Source organism: Trachemys scripta, chromosome 4 (genome assembly GCF_013100865.1).
Source record: "Trachemys scripta elegans isolate TJP31775 chromosome 4, CAS_Tse_1.0, whole genome shotgun sequence".
Taxonomy (NCBI): domain Eukaryota; kingdom Metazoa; phylum Chordata; order Testudines; family Emydidae; genus Trachemys; species Trachemys scripta.
In genome coordinates, this window is record NC_048301.1 from 111,266,867 (window position 1) to 111,290,357 (window position 23,491).

General features: G+C 45.0%; 1 protein-coding gene across 5 annotated transcripts in view; it reads left to right on the plus strand.

Moving 5' to 3' along the window:
- LOC117877345 overlaps nt 1-19,895 on the plus strand; it is a 169,465-nt gene extending 149,570 nt beyond the window's left edge. For all 5 annotated transcript variants that reach the window (XM_034770373.1, XM_034770376.1, XM_034770371.1 and 2 more), the window contains 8 exons: nt 1,988-2,097; nt 3,346-3,394; nt 5,887-6,007; nt 7,319-7,413; nt 10,613-10,678; nt 12,979-13,078; nt 15,382-15,534; nt 17,737-19,895. In XM_034770373.1, the coding sequence (XP_034626264.1) occupies nt 1,988-2,097; nt 3,346-3,394; nt 5,887-6,007; nt 7,319-7,413; nt 10,613-10,678; nt 12,979-13,078; nt 15,382-15,534; nt 17,737-19,430 (2,388 nt within the window). In that variant the 3' untranslated portion in view covers nt 19,431-19,895. The remainder of the gene's footprint in view (nt 1-1,987; nt 2,098-3,345; nt 3,395-5,886; nt 6,008-7,318; nt 7,414-10,612; nt 10,679-12,978; nt 13,079-15,381; nt 15,535-17,736) is intronic.
- The last annotated feature ends 3,596 nt before the right edge of the window (nt 19,896-23,491 follow it).

Below are 23,491 nucleotides of genomic sequence, written 5' to 3' on the forward strand. Positions count from 1 at the left end.
GCATGCACACACTTAAACTGAGTGCCACCTTTGGGGCTGGTAAGTAATTCTTCCGTGGGGCATGTTTGTTAAGGGCTGGAGGGGTTTTTGCCTTGAGCAAGGATCCTGTATTAGGGTGAGGTGAGCATATAGTAGTGATTTGATTTCCTTCAAATATGATGGGCTCTGAGCATTAGCAGGCATCAATCCTTTTAGTCAATGCCATCTTTCTTTTCAGTGAATGTGGCTTAGAAAATAAGCCAGCAAATCTCTTTGCAAAGAGGAACTCTTGCTATGTATTTAACTTTTATTCCTAACTGTACCAGTTTACTAGTCTTGGCCCCATCCCTAGTGGACAAGCCAGAACCCCTCTTCAAGGCTCAGTGTAATCTCTACTCAAAAAAAGCCCCAGGAGGGGTTAATAGGCTTAAGATGGTTTTGTTTCTCTGGGGAGGAGGGAAATTGTAATTAGCAATCAAACCATAAAAATTTGCACTGCACAGCATCTAGGCTAAGAATACCTAGGGGTTTTTGCTATTGGTCTATGAGCTATGTATGAATATGTATTATTTTTCTAAGCACGAACAGCCATCTCGGTGCTTTACGAGACAAAATATAACACGATCTCTGCCCTGAAGAGCTTCATAGGCAACCATCGATCCACTGGATCATGGTGTACGCGTCAGAGATCGGAGTAGAAACAATCCATTCTAAAAACCTACTGACGTAGTCCCTTGATAGTGTCAAAGTTAGATTCAGGACTCACAATTTGTTAGACCACTCTGTTTATTACCACAGCACTCTGCTAATACACTCAGATAATGTGAGCACCATGCAAGACCCACACTACCTTATTTTATACAGATAAAAAGGGCGCGAACTTAACAAGAGGACAAAGAAAGCAGAACTGACAAGTTTACCTGAGGCTAGACATACATATTCAATTTCCTTACTAACTTTTACAGATCTCTGGTTAATGTTCCACCATTAGCTTAAGTGGACTCATTGTTTATGCCTTAATGTTTCTTTTCCTGACACCTGTATTTCAACATTCCTTATTTCTGCTTAAAGGTACATACAGCATTTCTTTATTCCATTCTACTTTTACAATATAATTCATTCTACTTTCACGATAGAAATCTTTAATGTTTGGGAGCTCAGATTTGGCATTGGTGGTAGTGGTAGGGGCTTTATTCTAGATTTCAGTGATGAGTGTGCCGCTTAATCTTTTCTCTGGGATAATTCAATAATAAAGAAACCTTTAAAGGAAAGTAGTGCACAAGCCTCGCTGCACTGCCCGTGCACATTAGGTGGGATTTAATAGAAATTCCTATGAACAACACTTCAGGGTGTACCTGATTGTGTCCCTCTGCACAGATTAGCACATTTTCTATATGTTTCTGGTGTGCTCCTGAACAGAAATGAGAACAGTGTCCGCATGTACCTGGCACATACGACGGCACTGAGAGGGTTAAGTGGCTTCAGACTCATTGCTCTCAATGGCAAACTAACAGGCAGAAGATGTCTCTCGTCCGTGTCTGCTAGACAGGTCCACATTCCCACTTCCACACTTTTTCCATAATAACGGAATCAGAAATGGAGGGACCAGACCATGTTAAAATCTCAGCTTCTTGATTTCACTTAGGCAGCATTTCAGGTTCATTCATTTCAGACAGTTACGAGAGAAGTATCATTGAGAAAGACCTATGGAAATGTTCCTGAGGGTTTTTTCCCTTTCTCCCAGCCTCATAAAAATGCTGGGGAGGAAGCGAGACTAGCAATCCATAGACAGGCTGCATTTTTGTGCTCACTCTCCAAGTCTGCATGTATTTCTCTCATTCTGTTGTTGCTTTGTTATCGTTAAATACCGAAGAGTTACAGGCAGGCTGATGGTTCTGACTCCCTCTCTGGAATGAAGAGGTCTCTTCTCTTGAAATGTTCTATATCTAGAGGTGATATATATGGCTGTTTAATGGTTTTCCTTTCTCTGTCCCTTACTTCCATCCAGAAAATGAAAGAACAAGCCAAGAGCTTCTCATCAGAAATCAAGCAGATAGACTTAGATGTCAACCGCACCTTTCGAAACCACATCATGTTCCGGGATCGCTATGGAGTTAAGTGAGTATTGGATACATGGTTCCAAACTGTCCATAATTGGGAATCTGTTTTATTCTCTGTCCGATCCCTTGACTGACCATCACAAAGGTATCAGTTTGATAGCCCCAGGGGCTGAAGTGCAGGCTTCCTAACAGGTACCACACGTTCAGCAGCATGGTCCCTCTGTCAGCACACCTCTGACTTGGACGGGCCATGTCTAGTGGTGAGAGGGCTGCTTGGTCTCCATGCCCAGTCAGTGCCTCTTCTTCTGTGATTGCTAGTCCTTAGCTAGGAGGCTCCAGGCTGCAATGCAGAACCTAAAGAAACCAGGGAGTTAAAGTGGGGGGAAAATGGATACTTCTTCAGGGCTCCAGCAAGGATACAGGGCTCCCCTGCCTCCCAAAGGGGAAAAGAAATAGCTGCATTCATGGAAGGAAAATATAAACCTTTGGTAGGTGCAGTCACTGAAGTTGCTACACAGCAACTGATGCACTGGCATTTTACATATCTGTCCGCTACTTGTTAAGCTTAAACTGGGTGAGTTACCTCACCCATCTGGTCTCTCTAATATCCTGGGACCGACCCGGCTACAATACTGAATAATCTACTTATTCTCTCTCACACACTCACACTCACACTCACACTCTCTCTCTCTCCTGCCTGGTTGCACGGAACAATATTTGTGCTGTTTCTGAGGCAGTTATGCAGGAACACTGACAACATTAAGGAGTGACATTTTCCACACATTTGGCTGAGGCTGGGAGTGAAGGGATTTTAGCTGTAGAGCACCCACTAGTGTTGATGGGAGTCATATTGCTAAGCCTCTACTAGTTGCACTGTATATTTATACCCTAGTTCTTCTTTAGCCAACACTGAAGGTGAGAGAGGAAATATCTCATAATAAATCAAGATGGTAGTGTTTTTCTGAGTTTTATAGCCTAACTGGACTGCTTAAAAAAATGGATAGGAGGGTGCTGAAGACTATATATTTGTGCATGTCTTCTTAATAGAGCTGTTGGTTTGATGGCATAGTTTAGCCCTGTTTCGTTGTTCTGGTGGTATTCCTCCATTGGGGAAAGAGAGGCAAGCCCTGTTGCCAAAGAGGAGTAATGTGTACCTGATGTAATTCTCTGAGTTTTGCATTGTTTCAGCAGAGGAACTTGCAGAAGCTACGGTAAAATGCACCTTTTGCTTTTTGTGAAATACTTGTTGAAGTGCAAGATTAGCTCCTCAGACTATCAAATCTTAATGTCCTCTCTTTCTACCTAGGCAGCAAGCGTTGTTCCATGTCCTTTCAGCATACTCTGTTTACAACACGGTAAGTAGATCCAGCTAAAAGTGAGCACTCCTGAGTTGATCTCTTTCTTGACTTGCACAGTTCATCTTCCATCAAATGTTTAATTGGAAGGCCAGATGATTGTATACAGAGCTCCAATGATGCATCTTTGACAGTAAACATGGAGGAAAACCAAGTTAGTTATCTTCAGAAGCCACATATACAGTATGTCGTGGGTTCTTCAAACAGCTGTTTTATTCCCATGCATAATTCCAACTGCCTGTGATATCCTGAAGGTTTGATTGGGATGGAGCTTAACACAGGAAGATAAATTGCTCTTTACCATAATCTTTTTTTTTTTCCCCTGAACAATTATCCTGGGAGTCTGGCCTACTGTCCAAAGAGAGTATCTATCTGTTTTTTCTCGTGATTTCTATCCCTGTGTTTAGTGGTATCCTCATGGTTGAAGACCGTAACTTCTTACAGTGTGTTAATCATTTTCAGCTGACGGGTTTAGAGGACAGTATGTGTAAATGAACTACAGAATTTAACTGTCTCCATCTGCCAGTGGAGGACAGTTAACCCAGAAGATCTAGATTGGCATAGTGGACTTGTAGACAAAAAACAATGTCATTCCCCTATCCCAAGCATACTTAGGGGACTGCTGAATTTCCCTTTGTATTTTTAGGACTAGCATGTTGACGGGAACCCCAAATAGCATCTGAGCAATACACTGTTTATCATCCTATACAGTATTTCCTGAAATAGCTGTAACATTATTTGTGACTGAATTTTTGTAGTTCAGGTTCACGTTTCCTTAGCTCCCACAGCATAAAAAATGAGATTCGAGGCATTGAACTAGTGGGTATATCCCCATGTTACAGACCCATCAGGCAATTTGGCACGAAGAGCACTCTCTGCTCATAAAGATACAGTAGAGTACAGTAGGGTTTTCATTTTCTGGGTGTCTTGGGACCAGCCCTGGGATAGCAAAGCAGAGTTTTGTAAACCAAGTATAAGCCTACTTATGTAGTGGGAATTTCTGTAGTGACAACATGGATTGTCCTTGGACACTAAAATGCATCAAATTCATCCCAACTAAACTTTTTCATCTCTAGGTCACTGGTGCCAATTCAGGCAGCTAGTGACTGGAAGTTGTAACATTTGATGATGTGCAGAGGGCTATGTGAAATGAACTTAGCACTCTCTCTGTTCAGTTCCCAAAGGCAAGTGTCCATCTCTCTCCCACACATAATTGGCAGCCTGGCTAGTTTTCTCAGCAAAGATACCATGGAGCCTGATCTACCCTCTCACCTCTCAAGGTAGACTTTCTAGGTCTAAGCTAGAGGAGGCATGGGGAAACTGCTGCTGCTTTACTTGCTGTGGAACCTGGGCTATGGATGAATAGGAGACTTCAGTCTCCATAGATGTTAAGCTGACACTAAGGACTTGGTGCAGAATCCACTGATATCAAGTGGTGTCCTAAATGATTGACTGTTTGATCTAATAGAGATCCGGCATAGAAGTTCACAAGGAGCTATCTAGCAATTAAATGATAGACTTGAGGGAGAGATTTTTTCAAAGGCCCAAGTAGCAGTTAGGCTTCTAAGTCCTATTGAAAATCACTGGCTGTTAGTCCTTGGCCTCTTCCTAGTCATTCTTAGACATAGCTGTTGCAATCATGAGTTTAACCACAGTATGGACAGAGCCAGAGACTGAATAGCAGCTGATGTTCAAGTCCATGGGGCTGGCTTAGTTGAACAGTAGAAGCATAATGTAGTATCCTATGGGAGCTGTGAATCTGAGAATAAAGAGAGTAAAAACAGCCCTTGAACAGTGGGAAGGGAATGCACAGGTGGGATTTTCAGAAGCACCTAAGTGACTGAGGTGCACAAGCCCCATTGAAAGTCAGTGGGATTTGTTCTCCTGGATCACTCAGGTTGCTTTTGAAAACCCTATCCCTAGAGCAGTGGCTTTCAACCTGTAGTCCTGGGGATCCGCATATGGTGTTTAAAGGAGTCCGCAAAAGGTGACTTGTGAAAATAAAGTTTCAGATGCCAGAAAAGGCATTCCGTTTGTCTGGTCAAACAAACGTATGTGAAAACTCCCACCTGCAGGTCAAAACCCAGAAGTGTTGTCATTACCATAGAAGCCCACAGTTTAGTGCCCTTTCTCACGCTGCATCAAATGCTGTGCAACATTTATAGTTGAATTCTGTTCACTTAATTTTCAGTCTAAGACTTCTATGGCAGGGGTTTGCAAACCACAGGTTGAATTTCCAAAGGGGTCCTCACCTCCATTTGAAAATTTTTAGGGATCTGCAAATGAAAAAAGATTGAAAACCACTGCCCGAGAGTGTATCTTTAGAGACACAGGTATCCTTACCTGTTGAAAGTACTGACATCTAGATGTTTTTAAACAAAGCTGTGCACTCGCCTAATGAAAATGGTGGAAGTCACGTGTACCTGTGCACAGCCCAATATGTTTAAGAATTAGTGTCATGTAAACATGTATGTGCTGCTTGTCCCTTCCAGGAAGTGAGCTACTGCCAAGGGATGAGTCAGATTGCTGCCATCCTGCTGATGTATTTAAATGAAGAGGATGCCTTTTGGGCACTGGCACAACTACTGACCAATCAGAGACATGCAATGCATGGTAAGCCTTAGCAGAAAAGCAGAACTGCAACCATTCCTGTAGACTTCACATGGTGGTTGATTAGTCTTCATGCTGCTGCTTCTTTGGTCAGCAAGAGGAAATCAGCAGTCAGATGTGTACTCCACCCACTTCCGGCTCTTGTCCCCTGATTGTCTGAAACATGTTTAAAGGCTTTATTATGTATAAAATGATCGAAGTATGGAGCCAGATTTGGCCCTTGCATGCTGACTAGTTTATAATTGAAAAACTTGGGGTTTATCTACACTGAACTTTCTTGATGCAAGGTAATTAACACATTTGTAAAAGCTAGTGTGTTCCAGCATACAAACATTTCATGACAATCAGTTAACTCTAGGTTTAAAAATAATGTCTAGTGTAGACTTACCCGTAGGAACCATACATAGTGGGCTGCTTTAAACACACTATAGAATACATTCCCAGACATTTGTCCAGACATGTTCTGGGAAATGTGGTGTACTATTTTACACCAACCACAGTAAAGCTCCTTTCATTTTATTCTGATTTTTAAACTGAAGAAGTGGGGAGGTTTTAAGTCTCTGTGCAGAGATTTTTTTTAATAAGAAGGGTGGTTTGTGTAATTTAATAGCTACAGAAGATCATAGTGAGGGACCGTTGAAAGATGTTGCTCAAATGCTTCTTGCTTTTATTTATACTGTCATAAAACCACCACATATTTTGCTTAAAAAAAAAAAAAGGCTCTTGGCATATAAGAAGCAGAGGGCATGCACGGAAGATAGAACTACCCTCTAACTTTATTATAGTTTTCTTTAACATCTGGGTTAAAATGTGTCTGCCACTAAATTATAGTGATTATAAGCTCGTGTTGTGCTCCCATTGTATAGCACCTGTTTACCACTGTTGAAGTCTGTTCTAGACCAAGAGAGGTGATGTACTGCTGATCATACCTTGCCATGCAAATAAAGGGCCTGATCCAAAGTCCATGGCAGCCTTTACATTGTCTTCAGTGGGCTCTGGATCAGGCCCAGATTGTAATGGAGTGCTTAAGGTTTGACTGGTCTGCTGTGGAAGAGCAGTTTCAGAAGAACCAGCTTTGGATGCCAGAGTAGGGTATGTTGCAGAGTTTTAGACGCAGCCCAAATAAAAGGGATAGAACCTAAGCCATGCAAGACAAAAGGCCATTAAGGCCTGATTTGTAGAGCATCCTCAGCTCCACTTGAAGTCAATGGGGGACGTGGATGTTCAGCATCTTGGAAAATCAGTCCCCCAGACTACATCTGTCATTACTTTTAGGTTTGTCTCTAATTGCTTCTGTGTATTTTTCTTTTCAAGGGTTTTTCATTCCCGGGTTCCCAAAGCTGCAGAGATTTCAGGCCCATCATGAGCAGATTTTAAGCAAACTATTTCCGAAGCTGAAGAAGCACATGGTATCTTTTTGTCAACCATCTTCCCATACTTATGTCATGTTTACATTAATTGCTTTAATGTTAACTTGTTCTGTTAAATACACCTCTACCCTAATGTACAGCTAATCATACAACTGCTTCCGCCACTGAAGAGTTAGCTAAATACCTGTCTCATTTGTCTCCTAAATATTTCTGAAGTGAACAGTTCAGGTTTTGTGGCTGGCCACCAGCATTTGTGCGAGAGATTTTAAAATCTGGAGACTTTCCTAGAAAAGGCAGGAAAATTTATCCAGGGCATGTGTGAACGGAGTTATTTCATGCACTAACCGGGCTTTGCTATGTCATGCTGGCCATAAAACCTGGAGGGTATTATCATCTTCTTGCATTACAGATGCTGGAAAGCCCAGAGCTTTCCCCTTACAGTTTGGCTCCATGATGCACATTTGTTTTCATTTAACATTCTTCCACGCCAGTCCTGCTGTATGGGGACGTTTCCTTCCTTCCAGCAGAGGGACACATTAGAACTGATGCAGTGTCATTCAGTTTGCTGGCTCAGCATCTCCAACTGTTTTTGTCTCCAGCAGATGGTACAATGCCATTTGTTGGCTGGAATAGCATCTGCAGTATGGGACTGAGACCTAGCAACTAGCCAGCTATTTTGTGACACTCACTCCTCCTTTTCTGCATGTGTTTCATATTTTGGGTACAGACGCTCCCCGACTTACACAAACGTTCCGTAACTCGAATTTTGCATAAGTTGGAAAAGAATGCCTGACGATTACGCCAAAAACAACCCTCCTATTTCTAGCTTACGGAACTTTTTCCATAAGTGCGGATTTGCATAAGTCGGGTTTGCTTAACCCCTGCATTCCTAGTGGGGCTTGGTGGCAATATCTCCAGGAAAAGCTGTTTATATTGTCGTCATCTGAAATAGCTTTTGCTTGGTGCTGCAGATGAGCCCACCTCTGCAGTAGAAATGTAACAGAGTAGGGCTAGTTTTTCACTTAATTACTGCTGTTGTGAGAGAGATGGTGGCGGGAGAAGGAATGCTGCATTCCAGCCAATAGGAACAAAAATACCTGCATTTGAGTGACTCCACGAGCTAGTAACCATATTTTCCTAAATGGAGAGCATGCTATGCCTCTGCAAAATGGGGTATGGAAAAGTACAGTCCTTTGCTGTTAGAAGAGGGGCCCATGTCCATGCTTTGACAATACGCCCCCCTGCTTAATATGATCATACCAGGTGCTATTGTTAATAAACTTTCTTGAGCTAATTCATGTTTGAACACTTAAGCCTGGTCTACACTGGGGGGGGGGGGGAGATCGATATAAGATACGCCACTTCAGCTACGCTATTCTCGTAGCTGAAGTTGCGTATCTTAGATCGACTGAGATTGACTTACTTTGCGTCCTCGCAGCGTGGGATCGGTGGCCGCCGCTCCCCCGTCGACTCCGCTTCTGCCTCTTGCCCTGGTGGAGTTCCGGAGTTGACGGGGAGTGCATTCGGGGATCGATGTATCGCATCTAGATGAGACGCGATACATCGATCCCCAATAAATCGATCACTACCCATCAATCCGGCGGGTAGTGTAGACATACCCTTAGTAGTAAGATTTATATCCTTGTTTCTGGCTGATCTGTCCAGTTAAATAATATCTAACCGTTTGGAAAGTGAAGGTAACAGAGTGGAGGTGGAAGCTGAAGAGACTCTGGACAGATACAGGGAGTTTCTTGCTTGGCAAAAAGAGTTTGCTGGAAAAGAGAAGGTAGCTGGCACCCCTAGAATCCCAGCTGGACTGGTGGTGAGTGTAGCTGACGGGGGCGGGGGGGAGTTTTAGAGGTGTTCCCCCTCCCCCCTTGTTTCTGGTGCTCCTCCTTCAGTTTCTCTTTTCTGATACCACAGCAGTGCTCCTGTTGTTTTCATACAGGTGCGTGTGTTGCACATCATCCCTCCAGTGAGGCACACACTGCAATTTTTCACCTAGCACCAGAGTGAGGGGGAAGCAGAAGGAGAGCAGGCTTGAAACTAGTGATAGCAAATGTCCAAAAGGCCCATTTAGAGAAGGATCCAAAAATTCACATAGCCATGAACACACCTGTCTGTGTGCCATTGCCCTCTACTAGATAGTGTCCAACCTGCTCAAGCATGTGGGAACTTGTCTCCTAGTGCCTGCAGACCACACAGGCAATGAACCAGTACAACTAGTTAAGTGTCTCCTTTAGCTCAGCAAGTAAGGGCTTGTTTGGTGCTTGTTATGTGAATGTGGTGTAACAAACAATTTTGTCTGTAAGCATGTCTAGAATTATTATAGGATGCTTCTCTTCTTGCCTATGTCAGGTGAGCATTGTGAGGCTTGATTGTTTGAATCACAGAACCACAGGGTTAGAAGGGGCCTCAAGGGTCAACTAGTCAAATCCCCTGCCAAGCTGCAGGGTTTGTTGTGTCTAAACCATCCAAGACAGGTGGCTGTCCAGCCTCCTTTTGAAAACCACCAGTGAAGGAGCTTCCACAACCTCCCAAGGCGTCTGTTCCATTGCCCTGCTGTTCTTACAGTTAGGAAGTTTTTCTGGAGATTTAATCTAAATCTGCTATGCTGTAGGTTGAACCCATTGCCTCTTGTCCTGCCCTCTGCAGCAAAAGAGAACAACTTTTCTCCATCTTTTTTTTTTTTTTTTTTATGGCAGCCTTTCAAGTATCAGAAGACCGCTATCATGTTCCCCCTCTTCTCTTTTCCAAACTAAACATACCCAGTTCCTTCAGCCTTTGCTCATAGCACTTTGAGATCCTTGAATGGAAGAGGTGTAAAAACAATGTTATTAATCGGACTCATTTGTGTTTCTGTTGCCTGAACTTTTTTTGCAGACCTCTCTTGTCTGGAAATTGGGCCAGAAAACCCTCTAGCACAAATGTCTTTTCTGTGGCATGTTGGCACTTGTATGGGGCTAAGTATATCTGGAGCAGCTGAAACCAGGGGTACAAATGTAACTACGGTGAGGCTCAGGTTCATGCAAGGGTTTGGGTTGGTCTTACTGTCATTTAAGTAGGGACAGGAGACACAGTTCAGATGAGATGACGCTTCATAGACCCGTCCGGAGCCTGACAAACCATTTCCAGGACCTCGGCCAGAAATCAGTATTAAAAAAACATGAGATTTACACAAGGCTCCAGCAGCCAGTCCAGTGAAGTAAACATCTCTTTGCTTGCTGTCTCATTCTAGGACAAGGAGCAGATGACAACGGGGATTTACACAACCAAGTGGTTCCTGCAGTGCTTCATTGACCGGGTGAGAGCTGTTCCTGGAGAGCTTCTACTTGGCAACCTGGATCCAGAGTTGATTTTCTCTAGTGCATCTGGGAATTTTTACATATTTTTCTAATAAGATTCTATGAATATTTTAGAGGCCAAGATATTTTGCATATTTTCATAAAGCATATACCCGGCAGGAGATAGGCTTAAAATAACTGCATGCCACTCAGACGGTCACACCATGAATAATAGATGGAAAGATGGTTTTAGGGCAAAAGTATAGGCGTGGGAGTCAGATTTTTATTTTCCTTGGCTCTGCAACAAATCTGCTAAATCACTTACCCTCACTGAGCATCCCCAGCTTTATAAAGAAGATAATACCTACCTGAGTAGAGTGAGTTCATTACACTTGTAAAGGACTTTGAGATCTTTGGATTGAAGGCAGTATAGTATAGTCATGTAAAGTTCATATACTCTGAATTAAATTAACTGCTGTGGCCAAAATTTTTAAACTTCAGCAAATAAATGTAGGCTCATGAGTCCATAATTAGATATCACAACAGAAATGGCCCAATTGTCTAAGTTGTTAAGCCACCTGCAGTTCTCACTGACTTCACTGGGAAATGAGGTTGCTCAACACCTCTGACAGTCAAGCCACTTCTGTTTAAATTGGTCTGGCTGCTGGCATAGAGCAGCTGCCAATGGCCCCTACAAGATATTCCAGCAGGTAGGAATCAAATGTGTAAGGGAGCCTGCTCCACTTCTTTTCTCCAACCACACTTCTATGGTCATAGCCGCAGGGAGCGGCAAAGGAGCCACTTCAGTGGCTGTGTGCCACAAAAGATTCCCCTACACTGGTGGAATTCCCACACTGCTGGCTTGAGGGCAGCTTTGTGCCACCAGAGCAGTGCAAAGCTGCCTTAATATACTAGACAGGCCTCAGGATCATCCAATTAAACAGGCCCTGGTCTGTTCTGCTTATTCTCATGTCCAGCCTTGAAAATAGCAAAGCTTCCACATACTTGCAAAACTAAATATAGTAACGACTTTTCAAGGTAGGGAATCCATTTTCAAGTTGGCTTAGATTGAATTTTTTTCACCTTACGGTCCCAAAGAAGGAACGTTGTATCTGTCTTAACTGCAACTCTCTGGCCAGCCAAGCATGTGAACAATTGTTTTAAACCCAGAATTGTAGCTCATAATACACGCATAACCCTAAATCGGTCATGAAAACAAAGCATCTCTCTGTGCTATGTTGGGGTGTTAATTGGAAGGTTTATGGCACATTCTATGCACTGGCGTTCCTGAGCAGATCAATCCAGCTAGAATAGCCCTGGGGCAAAATACCCATGCCATCTGTTACAGATCGTGTCCGATTCCCCTTGCTGGCAGACCACCACAGTGCTGGGACGGGAATCCAGCATCTGGATCCCCTGGTGTTTTAAGCCTCAAGTCTGAACAGACTCCAGGCACTGCCCCAGTCTTGGGGTCCCTTGATGCTCTTTGAGTGCAGACCCTCTGCCTAGCACCATACAACCCGGAGAGCTGCAACCAGGCAGCCCTGCTCCCTAACCCTCGGAACCAGTGCTGACTCCTCAGACTGCCCCTGTCATTTAAACGCAACCACTCCCAGAATCCCACCAAAGGGGTGAGCCTTCAGAGATACAATTTAACTCACAGGCCCCATGGTAGTTGTAGCATATAACACACACTGCACAGAGTTCTACGGTGCTGTTGCTCTTTACTAAATTGCATGAGAAATACACAGATCCATACAAAATAATACATCCTACGTGCATTTCCTCTCACTCTAGCTCACACTGTGTGTTCATGTAGGTGGGATCTCCCCTGCTTTGCCTCACCCAGCTCCCAAAGCAGCTTCACTCCTCTTCAGCTGGTGAAAAATGGCTAAAGAGAGCGAGCAAATAGACCAGCTTCTGCCCTTTATCACCTTCCTGTCTCCTACATCAGGTGACTCCCTGGTCAGCCTCAATAGGGGACCACAGTGTGTTATGGGTAACTTTGTTGCTAGGTGAGCTCTCCCCTGATAAATCCCTTCTCCTGGTCGAGAGGCAGTCTGTTGTTTAGTGCTGTTCCATGTCAAGTAACGTTAAGTCAGTGACCCTCTTTTGTTAGCCCTTTGTCACCCGCCTTTAGAATTTCGATCCAGCATAAAGGCAAAAGCACAGAGAGAAGCCAACGAGCCTCAGATGAAATTGGCAGATTAGTATAGATACTTACAGGGAAAAGGTTCATAATCTCACCCAGAATCAATATGTTTTACAGGCAGATTCCCCAAATCATCACATCATCTAACCTGCTTCTTTTTGTAAACAGACTCCCTTCACGCTCACCTTGCGGTTGTGGGATATCTACATCCTGGAAGGAGAACGGGTGCTGACAGCTATGGCGTACACCATCCTGAAGCTGCACAAAAGTAAGCGGCTCAGCAGACTTGCTCGATTTCCCCATTCAGCCGGGATGATCCTATCATTAGAGCCTGGGGTTTAGATTTAACCTCCTTAGTCAGGAAGGGCTTAGGGAGAGACAAGCCCAGCATTGGTTTGAAAGTTTTTCTTTTACTTTAATTGGACCAAGATACAGATCTAACCAAAATGGATGCATCTCCTGAAGCTGTGTCCATTTACACCATGTCTGAAGTTCGCCCACAGTTGGCCGTTTGGCTTTTTTCTCTGTATCGTTGGATTTACACATGTATGATATCATGCAACCCCTACTGGGCATTACAGACTGGTGCCGTTTCAGGCCTCACCCGGATTTCAGAGAAAGCAAATTACTACACATAGTCCCGTGTTTGACTCTTAATGCCAGAGGGGAACTATGCCTTTGCCCTCAAAAAAGGCATATTGGCCTTTTCACATCTACTCCCCAAGGGCCAAATCCCACCTGCTCAGTATACTGAGGGAGAGAAGAGAGATTACTCAGGGCATCCTCTGCTGCAGGACTTCCATCAGCCACTGGGAAATTCCCATCAGTGGACCAGGGCAGTATGTCCTATAGGAGCTCTGCCTTGCTCAGCGCACATTGGCAGTGGAGATGAATGCTTTGTGGTTGATTGCTTGGTTCTGTTAGCGCTAGGTGCTGTACATACACCAAAGAAGGCACAGTTCCTGCACTGAAACATCCAAAGTCTTAAAAAAAAAAAAAGTCCCCCACCATGCTGCAATCCTGGGCCCAATCTACAGAACTGTAAACATTGCAAAATGCGCTTTCTGACGCTATGTACGGTATTGTATACATGTATAACATGCTTTACAGAAAAACTATTTTGAGTGTTTTAGAGCACATTTGAAAATGTTAGTGGGACTATTTTGTTTTATTTGCATCTCTTCTTCTGCAAAGTAATGTTCCTTAGTCCAACTGAACAAGGATCAGAGGAGAGAGCAATACAATAATGTATTTATAAAAATACTTCTAAAAATGACCTGAAATTGCTTTTATTTATATAAAAATGTCACTGCCTTACAGTTAGATATTTCAGGACTTCGTGGCCCTGCTGGTCTTACTGGAGAACTCAGCATCTCCTCTTTCCAGTGGTACAAGGCTCTCCTTTGTAGCCATACCAGTCACAGGACAGAGGGGTCAGCTCCTAAACCTGTCACTGGGCACTAGTGAATATTGCTCATTGAAGGCTTTGGCCAGTGCATCTTTTTTAGAGGGAACAGGACAAATGCAGGGGTTTGAAGCTGCTCTGAGGTTTGGAATGTTTGAATAAAGCCTGAAAAGATGGATTAGTGGACGGAGTGCAGGTGTAATGGTCAAAAGTGCATGGTAACCATGCATCCATCCATCACATGGATACCATTAGTACATTAGCAGGGTAGGTGCATTTATAAGTGGGTGAGTGCTATTTATCTCCATCCATCCTAAACTTCATATAATTGTTTAAAAGTCTTACCAAGAAAGAAATCTTAGCGGTAGACCCAAGTGCACTGTGGAACTTTTAGTGTGCAGTAGCAGGGTCCGCTCAGCCAGCTAGTGCATGGCAGGCACGCAGGGTAGATTTACACCTCCGTTTGCTGTGCACTAAGTCTCCATGTGGACTGGTTTGTGCATGTGAAGTAATGTATGTAAAGAAAAAGAGAGGAAGACTGGACAAATTAAGCCTTGATGAACAATGCAGTGGGACAGGTGGCTAATGGCAGTGGCTGCTCTCCATCACAGATGGCTGTGAAATCCTATATTAGATACGGGAAGAGTGTGAAGCACCAATTCTGAATGTCTGTGCTGAGCAACCTCAGGTTGCCCTATCCACCATTTATCTGTTGTGTCTGTAACATGCAGATTTACTCCCCCTAGAGGTGCAAAAGAAACATTCAGGAACAGTCAGACTCATTCTGTCACTGAACCAAGGCCCTGAACCTGGAAACATTTATGCACCTGCATAATCTTACTCATTCAGTGATCCCATTGAAGACCATGAGAACTACTCACCTGAGTAAAGTTACATGCAAACATAAATGTTTGCAGGATTGGGACTAGAGATCAACTTGAGAGAACCATAAATACCGGGCAGAAAAACACATGGAAAAAGGAAGCCATGCATTGTTTCTTCTGCCCCACATTGTAACTTAAATGTAAAACAAATGTCCTATACTGATAGAGTTAAAACTGCTGATCCAGTAGAAACACTGTCTGGATCTCTCTCTCTCTCTCTCTCTCTCTCTCTGAGATACCATGTTGTTCTCATATTTTGCTGTGTTTTCTGCTGTCCACTAGAACGCTTACTGAAGATGTCCCTGGAGGACTTACGGGAATTCCTGCAGGAGAGAATTTCTGCTTCTCTGCATTATGAAGATGATATTATTATTGAACAATTGCAAACGTCCATGACTGAATTGCGCAAAATGAAATTTGACCTTCCGCCCCCAGGTAGGCAGAGCATGAAAGCAGCATTAATTTCAATTTTTCTACTGCAGCCCAGGGTAGGCCAAGCAGTTGAAATTAACTCCTTGGTGCCAGCACTAACCATATCTTTCAAGGCCAGAGCAATGCAATTTTTTCAGGATTCTTTTCTCTCTAAACCGCAGGAAAAGGCTAACTGCTGTGGCCTTCTGAATTGCAGAGGCAACTGTGTGACCCCGGTTCTCTGTTCTGTTTGAGATCTCTTGGGTGCAAAGAGAGATTGAGTTGAGCAATGGTGGCTTTATGTCAACGTAGTAATCTGGGACCAGACAGCTCCTGGGCCAACAGCTCCTAGGGAGATACGTGGATTTTTCGGCAAAACTCAGCACCAGGCATGCTGAGCTCTTTTGAAAATCTGGCCCTATGTGCCATTTGTCATTGATGTGATTTTTTTTTTTAGCCCCAAGTTGTATCACTCTGCTCTTCCTGGGTATTTTGTTGTTGTTCTGATTTGCAGAGTCTTTGCACGTTTAAATTGAGCCAGATGTTGCAGCTGTGGTCTGCGTGCGTTGTTTTGGTTACACAGATTTTCTGGGTGTGTGAACTTCCCAGCCACTGGCACTTCACAGGGCAGGGAGGGGCAATGTTGTGTTTCACATAGTGCAGGGGTTGCCATGGTAATTGCCCTCTTTATGTTGTAGCATTGTATTCCCGGAGAGTGGTTAGATAGAGCGGTTAGATAGAGCCCCCTTAGCATAAATCCTTCATCATACACGAGATGGAACCTCAGTTGGCTATGGCTCCTGCTGTAGAAACACTTATTGAAAAATAAATGAAACACTCATTAGAAACCTACAAAACCCCACCTGGGTAAGTACATGAATACAGCATAATTGCACTGAACTGTGAGTCTGCAGTTCTCTCTAAGTCTGCTGTGAGGAACTCTTGTGTAAGGCTGTAACTAGAGATTGGCTAAGGGGAACCAGGTTCTGCAACCTCAAATCAGGGTGGTTTGGAGCCAGTTTAACTTTTATCAGAACTCCCGTTTGGGACTATGTATAATCAGACTAATAAACCCTGATCAGCTGACAACACAAAACGCACATGGAAATGCTTTTCTTATATGGTAAGAGGGAATTAATTATTGAACGTGATCATTGATTGATATCAGTAAAGAACTTTGAGCTCCTCTGAGAAAAGATTGCAAAATTTAAGGTTGAGATTGTCACTTGCCATACATGCTTGTGCAGGGGAATAACAGAATATGGTAGCTTCCCCTCTGCTCTGCTTTACAGGCTACCCAGGTTGCTGGTGTGTGCATAGAGGAGGGGATGAGCTCTCTCTCCCTTCCCCCCCCCCCCCCTCCACACACACACAGAGGTAGGCAGGGGGAGGAGGTAGCAGCACCTGACAAGAAACTAGCACACATGAATTTCCCTGTGGAATACAGGGAGACCCAAGAAAGGCACCGTGATGGGTCACCATTCCTTTGCCTGGCTGCCTCTGGACGGGTGCAGATGCATGCTGACTCATGCATCTTGCCCTGTGTAAAGATTCAGTCTTGCCTGAAGGCTCACAACAAAGTTGCGAACAGCGAAGTATGTCCATTTTACAGCTAAACAGAGACAGAGGTTAAGTGACTTACTCAGAGCTGCACAATGAATAAAACCCAGGAGTCCTGACTCCCAGTGCCCACCTGCTTTGCTTTGCTTGTTTATACCGTAACAGTATCAGAAATGTCAAGTCTGGTGCATCCTGCTTTTGGGGGCTGACCTCTGGGAGACCTCAGGGGGTGTCTTTTGTGAGCTCTACCACTGTAGGTGAAGGGGAAGGAGATGTGAATCTTTAACAAAGGCCTCCTTTATCCAGCTGGTTCATCACTGAAGTTAAAATAGGTGCTAACAATAACAATAAAATAAACCCATCAGCCTGGAGGTGTGGAAATCCTCTGGCTCAGATCTCTTCTCTCAACCGCTCAGGCTTTTCACTCCTGGGGAAGCACTGTGGTGGTCAGACTGATAGGGCACTGGAGACCTGCGTTCTGTTACCACTCTGCCACTGACCGGCTCTGTGACCTTGGGCCACTCAGTTCCCCTCTGTTTTCCTTTTGAAGGGCCGATGTTTGTTCGACATGATTCAGATCCCTCCCAATGGCCTGTCTTGCTGGATTTGTGCACACCTTGAAAGAGAGCTTAATATGTGGTTTGTTTGTTTTTTTTCCCCTTATAGCAAAACCTGAAGAATTCCCTAAGAAACCATTGGGGCTGGAGCTTTCTCTAAATCTCGTGGCACTGAAACCCAGCATTGCAGCGAATGGCCAGAATAAGGCTGCCACTGACCTCGACCCTGACCGAGCTACAAAGCTGTCCTCTCCAAACAGCCCTGCTCATCTGAATGAAACTATTGGTAACGCGAACATGGCAATAAACGAGAGGCTCCCTCCTCTGCCGCAGGATGGGCCTCCCTTGCCGGCAGCTGCAACAGATGTGCATCAGCATCCATTTAAGGGCCACAAGCAATGCCAAGAGGAAAACCAGCATGGAGAAGAAAATCATGTGGAGTCACCAAAGAAAGTTGCTGGTGAAACCCCATCACAGGAGCTGTCTCCTCCAGAGGAGAATGAGGTTCAGGCCCTCCCGGAGAGCCAGGATGCACCACCAGTGAGCAGGGAGGCTGTCTCACAAGAGAGTCTTCAGACTCTCAGTGCAGGAAGTGGTAAAGAGGAACTGCAGGAACAGAGCCCCTCCCCTGCTGTAGGCAACACAAACCAGGCCATTCTCCACACAGCTCAGCTGCAGGCACCTCAGCAAGCACAACCCGAAGCGTCAGCCATGGACAACTCTGCAGGGGACATTGCCACCCAGAGCCACAATCCCCAAGTAGACCTGCCTGTCAATCACAATAATATATTAGCAGGTCAGGAGTTGCCAAACCAAACACCGTCTCTTCCTTCCCTTGCCGAACAAAGACCCTCAGACACTTCTGTGCAAAACGTCTCGAGTCCTGAAGACACGAGTGCTACCAACTTCCCAGTGGATTTACTGACAGGGCTGCCTCCAGAGCAGCAGCACCAGCCTCCCGGTACAGACTCACACTCAGCACCAGAACAAAACCTTGCTTCTCCTTGCGACTTGTCAGAGAAAGTACAAGTCCCTGTCTTGTGGGTGGAGAAAGCCCTTGATACTCTCTCTCTCCCTCTGCAGGATGGTAGACGGCCTTCTAACGTATCTCAGTATGACAACATATCCGAGTTGGAGTACAGTGAGGATAACTCTTCTGGGCAGGTGCCCAGTATCGAGAAACTTAGCGGTGCAGTGCCACAGAACAAACCAGATTTAAAATCCTCGGTACCCAAGTCTGCATCTGTGGGTGAGATTGCAGATCTGGGGATGCACTCAGAAGGGAGCATAGACTCAGCACAGCAGACAGTAGGACTGGGCCACCCAGCCTTCAACTCGCTTCCTTGTCAGAAACTGTCTGGTGGCAGCGGCAGTGTGCCAGTCTTATCTATGCTTGACTCTGGGGCAGTTCAGCTGGCAGAGGGTCTGCACGACCGACACCTGTCATCCCCGGCTTTACAGGGGCAGTCCACCCCCTATAAAATAGTTAAAACCACCACCCCACTTCACGTGGCTCATGCTACCGAGCAGGATTTCTTGAACCAAAAAAAAATGGCATTGCCTTTGCAAGAGGGCAGTCGTCATGTAGGTGCAGCCTTGACGGCAGCTGACGTAGGGGCAGAACTTGAGGTTGTGGCTGCCAACCAGTGTGCGCAGAAGTCATTAAATGCATTGAGAGAGCCACGTCCCTGTCTACCCCCAAAGCCAAAAATACCATCCAAGGTTGCCAAAGCCCATTCAGAGAACAGTTTCTATCCAGGCTGCCCTTCCACAATGCAAATGTCCAAGTCAGTGACATTTTAGCAGGGGTAGGGGCGAGGGGAAACAAACAATATAATTACATTGCCTGTCTATTCATGAGACATCCTTATAAAGGTTTGCAACTAAAAGGCAACACAGCCCAGGGTAGAGATGACGGGAAATGATCCTGTGCTGAGCTGTGTTTGGTACGAATGCTTGGGGAGGCATGCAGGAGTTGGTATTGTGGCCAATAGACAATGTATTGGTGCCGGAGGTGGTTAAAAAGTCTGTGGGGGTTTTTTTTCCGTGGACAAATCACAAAGTGCTTTCACCCCTGCTCACGTGCAGAGAAGAGGCAAAGCTGGTTAACGTGCTAAATATTTTGACTGTTTTTCTCCCATCATTTTTATAAACACAAGAGCTTGGTCTCATAAACCAGAGTTTAGTTTCTGTTAAGGTGGGAATAGATATGATGCAGAGGGTTTTGAGCCGTTCTTACAAACAGATAGAGAAGCTTTGTTAAGACAGAGGGGCCTTCTTTACAAATGAGCACTTGGTCCATGTGGCCAGTAGCATTTTTCCAATGGCCTTTGCAGCAATAGATATTTCCGAAGTCCTAATAGCCAGCAGTCCTTCAAACAGGGCTATTGAGTATTCTTACCAGGAAAGCCAGCCTTCCATAAAGTCTATGCAACATCCAGCTTTATTCCAGAAATCCCGGTGAGCACAGCTCACGTCCCGGGGGAAAGACTGTGCATCTTTTCACCTTGAGTGCAATGGGGCAGTGTCATATGCCCATTCTTAGTTCTCTAGCTCTTTTCCATTTGCAGTGGGAGGTTTCCTGAAGGGAAGCTGAATGTTGTGTGCCGAAGCATTCTTCTGTTCTCGGTGGGTTTGTTCTGGGCTGTAGCTAGGATTTATCAGAAAGCAAAGTTAACTTCTGATGCATGCAGAAGGCAAGGTGGGAAAGGTGCGTGTGCCATGCTTCTCCACCAGCCTCCAGAAGGTTTGTGCTGATCCACTAAATGTTTGTTTGGATTCCTTGAGTTCTTCATGTGACAGGGATGGAAGGTCGAAGCAGAGCTACAATCAGTTTTCCAACCTGCCTATCTGATCTTGTCCTTTTCTCCGTGAAGCCAGGACAGTGAGCAGGCTCACTGCCTTAGGACTGACTGAAAGGAAAAGGAGGCCACTGCCTTGGTAAATGACCAATCAGTGTGTAGCGATGCTAATAAACACAGGATGTATTCTTATTTGAGCAATGGAGGCAGTGCCCTGGCTGGTCTTTTGCTTTAGCTAGCAAGCCACGAGAGCGTAATAGGATTTGATCGCTTCTCATCAAAATTTCAAATTCTACACTGGTCCCTGCTTTGAGCAATTGAAGTGTCAGTGTGGAAACCACACGGGAGTTAGAAAGGAAGGTGGGCAAAGTTCTGAAAACCTTGGCTCAGCTCCTCCTTGAAATAGTCTGGCTGTAAATCAACAGACTAAGACGCTGCCAAGAGAGAGAATCGTGGCACAAAAATTTCGAAGAAGTCGTCTTTCCTGTAAAGCTTAAAGCCTGTGGTCCAGAAATGCAAATGTTTTGCCCTTAGAGAATGAAGATTTCTTTAAAAGCAAGCTGACCGCTAATGGGGAAAGATTCTGTAATTGTGGGAAAATGCCAGTCCTGTTTCCTAGTTCAGGAGCCTGAATTACTGTAAGTATAGCATATAGAGCTCTAGGCATGGTTATTACATCCATGCTTTGTAATGGGGAGCCTGATTCCACTTGATTCTGTAGAATTAACTATATGTGATGCCTCCTTCAACAGCTGAGGATGCTTTGAGATCATACTTGAAGCAGGCCTATATATACATGTGTCCCCTGCACACTGGCAAAAGGCTCCCTTAGGGAGTAGAAGTATACTAAAAGCCTGGTCCAAAGTCCAATGAAGTCAATGGAAAGACTCCCATTGACTTTCGTGGGCTTTGGACCAGCTCCTAAACATGTATCCTAGGCCTGGTCTACCCTGGGGGGCGGGGGGAATCGACCTAAGATACACAACTTCAGCTACGAGAATAGCGTAGCTGAAGTCGACGTATCTTGGGTCGACAGCCGCCACTCTTCCATCAACTCCACTTCCGCCTCCTGCTGCGGTGGAGTACAGGAGTCGACGACAGAGCGATCGGGGATCGATTTATCACGTCTACACTAGACATGATAAATCGATCCCCGATGGATGGATTGCTATCCGCTGTGCCCCTAGAGATTAAAGCCATAAAGGACATTCAGATCATCTAGTCTGACCTATCGTGATCATTTCGCCCCTGAGCATGTGAGCAAGAACCAGCCAGCCAAGCAGATGAGAGAGAGAGAGAGAGAGAATGCTCGGCTCTGAGCACAGTTCTGGCAGCTCCTGTTCAAATTCCTGTTCTCCCACCAGCTTCCTCTTTGGCCTTGGGCAAGTCGCGTAACCTCTCTGCCTGTTCTCCCCGTCTATGAAATGGGAGTAAGCATACTGACTGTCCTACCTCACAGGGGTGCTGTGGGGATTAGATGTAACGTTTGTAAAGCGCTCTGAGGAGAAGCGCTATATAAATGCTAAGTATTATGAGTCTCAGCCACCACAACTCATTTTCAATTGTAGTGAAAAGGTGCTTTAGTTGCTTTTATTTTAGTGGTCCTTTCCCAATAACTGTGCAGTAGTTTGGAGAGTAACATGTCTGTATTCTACCTGGGCAGTATTTCAGCAGGACGAGCAATATCCTTTAATTCAGAACCGTGTGTGTCCCCTTGAGCTCTAGAAGCCAGTGGGCAATGGAAATGTTAAAGTAGCTGCCATCTGCCGCTAGGCTTGGTTTCTGTATGCTGGGGTCTGTTCTCTCCTCCAGGCGCACATGTAACTTCCACTAACCTGAGCAGGAATTGAGCTCACACATGTGATAGGAGATTAGACCCCTTTACCTTCACTTTTCTGCTTGCCTGACCTTCCTCCCACTGTGTCTGTTGCTCGTTCTGGTGTATGTAGGCAGTGTGAGGTCAGAGATGGAGAATATCGAGGTCCTCTTGTAAGACACACTTTTAATGGGGATTGTCTTTAGAACATTGAATAGCTGCCTAATGCACAATACTCGCCATGAAGGCTAACATCTCCGGTACGTTGAATTCAGGATGTATATCTCCTGTTCTCATGAAATCTCACTGGGGAGAGGGCAGCCAAGCTAATTCCAAGTGTATATTTTGCAAGAATTATTTCGGTTTTCCTGACCTCCTGTCTCAGAGGTAGTAGCTGAAATATATATACATAGAATCATAGAATCATAGAATATCAGAGTTGGAAGGGACCTCAAGAGGTCATCTAGTCCAACCCCCTGCTCAAAGCAGGACCAATTCCCAGCTAAATCATCCCAGCCAGGGCTTTGTCAAGCCGGGCCTTAAAAACCTCCAAGGAAGGAGACTCCACCACCTCCCTAGGTAACGCATTCCAGTGTTTCACCACCCTCCTAGTGAAATAGTTTTTCCTGATATCCAACCTGGACCTCCCCCACTGCAACTTGAGACCATTGCTCCTTGTTCTGTCATCTGCCATCACTGAGAACAGCCGAGCTCCATCCTCTTTGGAACCCCCCTTCAGGTAGTTGAAGGCTGCTATCAAATCCCCCCTCATTCTTCTCTTCTGGAGACTAAACAATCCCAGTTCTCTCAGCCTCTCCTCATAAGTCATGTGCTCCAGACCCCTAATCATTTTTGTTGCCCTCCGCTGGACTCTTTCCAATTTTTCCACATCCTTCTTGTAGTGTGGGGCCCAAAACTGGACACAGTATTCCAGATGAGGCCTCACCAATGTCGAATAAAGGGGAACGATCACATTCCTCGATCTGCTGGCAATGCCCCTACTTATACAGCCCAAAATGCCGTTAGCCTTCTTGGCAACAAGAGCACACTGTTGACTCATATCCAGCTTCTCGTCCACTGTGACCCCTAGGTCCTTTTCAGCAGAACTGCTACCTAGCCATTCGGTCCCTAGTCTGTAGCAGTGCATGGGATTCTTCCGTCCTAAGTGCAGGACTCTGCACTTGTCCTTGTTGAACCTCATCAGGTTTTTTTCTGCCCAATCCTCTAATTTGTCTAGGTCCCTCTGT